Source organism: Fulmarus glacialis, unplaced genomic scaffold (assembly GCF_000690835.1).
Source record: "Fulmarus glacialis isolate BGI_N327 unplaced genomic scaffold, ASM69083v1 Scaffold50834, whole genome shotgun sequence".
Lineage (NCBI taxonomy): Eukaryota > Metazoa > Chordata > Aves > Procellariiformes > Procellariidae > Fulmarus > Fulmarus glacialis.
Window position 1 is genome coordinate 1 of NW_009209666.1, and position 2,673 is coordinate 2,673.

General features: G+C 45.0%; 1 protein-coding gene across 1 annotated transcript; it reads left to right on the forward strand.

The window, feature by feature from the left end:
* Nucleotides 1-4: 4 nt before the first annotated feature.
* LOC104076134 lies at nucleotides 5-2,033 on the forward strand (the record flags this gene model as incomplete). Its single annotated transcript, XM_009576892.1, has 3 exons — nucleotides 5-159; nucleotides 487-704; nucleotides 1,834-2,033. Coding segments are annotated over 3 exons (573 nt in total), but the record flags the coding sequence as incomplete, so codon positions are not given.
* Between the last annotated feature and the right edge of the window lie 640 nt (nucleotides 2,034-2,673).

Consider the following 2,673-nt stretch of genomic DNA (forward strand, 5'->3'; position numbering starts at 1 on the left):
GTCTGGGGCGGAGGCGCTGGGTCTCCGGGGACCCGAAGGCGCTGGGGCATGCACAGGAGATGTCCCCTCCCTTAAAGAAATCGAGGAGCTCCTGAACACCGGGCGGCCCTCTTGCAACCACGTTGATGAAGTATGGCCTAATCTCTTCTTAGGAGACCTGTAAGTACAGCTTTATAGACACACCTTTGCTGTACGTTCTGTCTGTTAGTGTGCCTCATAGGCGTGGCTTTAGACAGCTCATAGTTTTGCTAATTGATGTCATTTACACTGCAGACAGCACGGTTTCCAAGATAAAATTATGACTAAGCTGGTACTTGCTTCTCAGTTAGCCCTTAGAAGCAATGCTTCTCGGTTAGCCCTTAGAAGCAATGCCCTTAGAGGGTGACCCTCCAGCAAACGGTTTGGGACATGCAATCGCAGAGCTTCTCCTGCTCCGTGAATATCTCTGCACCCATCCCAATTTGTTTGTCTTTGTCTTTTCCTTAGAGTAATAGCTCACAACAGATTTGTTTTGTGGAAGATGGGGGTGACCCATGTTTTAAATGCTGCCCACGGCACAGCATACAGCCACGGAGGCCAGGACTTTTACGGAGCGACCATTGATTACTATGGTGTACCAGCCCACGACCTCCCAAGCTTTGATATAAGCCAGTTCTTTTTCTCTGCAGCACAATTTATCCACAATGCCTTGAACACGCCAGGAGGTACGAAATTACCGTTGGTCGCATTTTTTTGTGAGTTGGCAGCTTCTCATAACAGGTCAGCTCCACAAGCTCAGTGGTGGACAAGTCAATCCATGGTCTCCTGCTAGCTGCTGGTCACCTGCACAGTGGGTGGTGGGAGGAGGGAGCGCTGGGTATGTGTGTGTAGCTCTAACTAGGTCCCAAAAAGTTGATGTGAGAAAAAGGATGAACAATGCAGGAGAGAGAGATTGGGGCAGAGAGGAGAGGAGGCAGAGTAGAGAGAAGAATATCTGGAAGGAAAGGCTGGTTCAAAAAGGGAGAAGCAAAAACATACATTTAAAATGGACACCCTCTTTTGAGACCCTCTTATGGCAACCGTATTTGTAAGACCAAATGAATAAAGAGACAAAAGTCCTGATTTCTACAGCCACCAACTGCATAAAGAGGCTCATATATTGCAGATGAGCTTCTTGTGTGAACAGGGCCTGCAGGGCTGTGCCCCCAAGGAGAAGATTTACCTTTACCCAAGGAGATTTATAGCGTGTGCACAAGAGACTGAGCTTCTTGGCACTGGTGCAATAAAATACTAATTAACCTGTATTACATAAAAGACCATTTCTTAGCATGAGTAAACTGGCATTAATGGAGCTGTCTCAGTCTGTATCACAAGTTCTGCCTTCAAAAGAGAATTACAGTTGCAGCAAATAGCCTTATTATGCAATGGTACTAGGCCAGTCATTTTTCTTGGTGGCTAATGTGTTAGTGCCATCCTTTCAGGCCAGATTTTAGCATTCTTCTTCACCTAAGTAAGCCCCTCTGAAACCAATGGGTCTGATTTTCCTCTTGCTCACAACAGAACTACTTTATTACTTAAACAGGGTTTTCTTTGATTTACCAGTGTTTCTAAGATCGGGTTGGGATCTCATGGCACTTCTCATGCAAGTGAGTGTAACAATTGCAAATTAGATTTAATTGTTAGCAGTTCATGTGATCTATTAGAAGCGTAAGAAATACATCATGTTTGCGGTGTTACTCTGACCAAGCTGGAGAAGGCAGAAGGGGTTTGCCTTCCCTTTAAATTAAACTTCATCCACTGTACTGCTTCTCTTCTATGGTTATAATTTGTGGTTTGTTTTTTTTTTTTAACCAGCTAAAATTTTGGTACATTGTGCAGTTGGAGTAAGCAGGTCAGCTTCCCTAGTCCTAGCATATCTCATGATAAATCACCACCTCCCATTGGTTGGAGCCATCAAAACAGTGAAGGAACATCGATGGATTTCACCCAATCGTGGCTTTCTGAAACACCTGCAAAATTTGGATGTTCAGCTACGGCAAAAGAAGGACTGCTGAAAGGGCAAACCCATTGACATTCACTGTTCTGAGTTTCAGCCCTCATAGCCATTGTGCAAATACAGCTTCCTATGATCAATGCATGTTGAAAAAAAAGAAAATTGTGCCCCAAAGAAAAAAGTCAACAGACCCGTAAGTGGATTAATTCTGACAGCTCAGTTCCTCCAAGACCAGCACAGCCAACATGAGCACCGTAAGCACTGTGTGCTGCAGAGCTGCCGTGCCTAGCATGGTGCTACCAGATGACTCCACTGCAGTGCTTAAGATGGACTGAGTTTGCTCCTGGTTTGTGCTAGTGCCAGAGGCAGTTCAATAATTGCATCTAGCTGTACAATATGTTTGAGTCCCCTTTACTTGGGCGAGTAACATAACCAGCTTCTTTGGTTTGGTTACAGTTCTCATGTGCATGTTCTCATAAGAAAAGCGTTTTGTGTTTCAGGCCTGGTGATGTGGCGAGGGCAATTTCTTAAGAGCCCAGGCACTGCTACAGAAACATTCCTCTTTCACTGGTCTGCTAAATATTGCAGTGCTACAGAAAGCTGTGACAGCCTGAAGATCCACACCAGGAGAATAAACTTCTGTGCAGCGCTCTCTGCAGTCTCTGAGTCAGCAAACCCACAAACAACTTCTTGTGTAAATA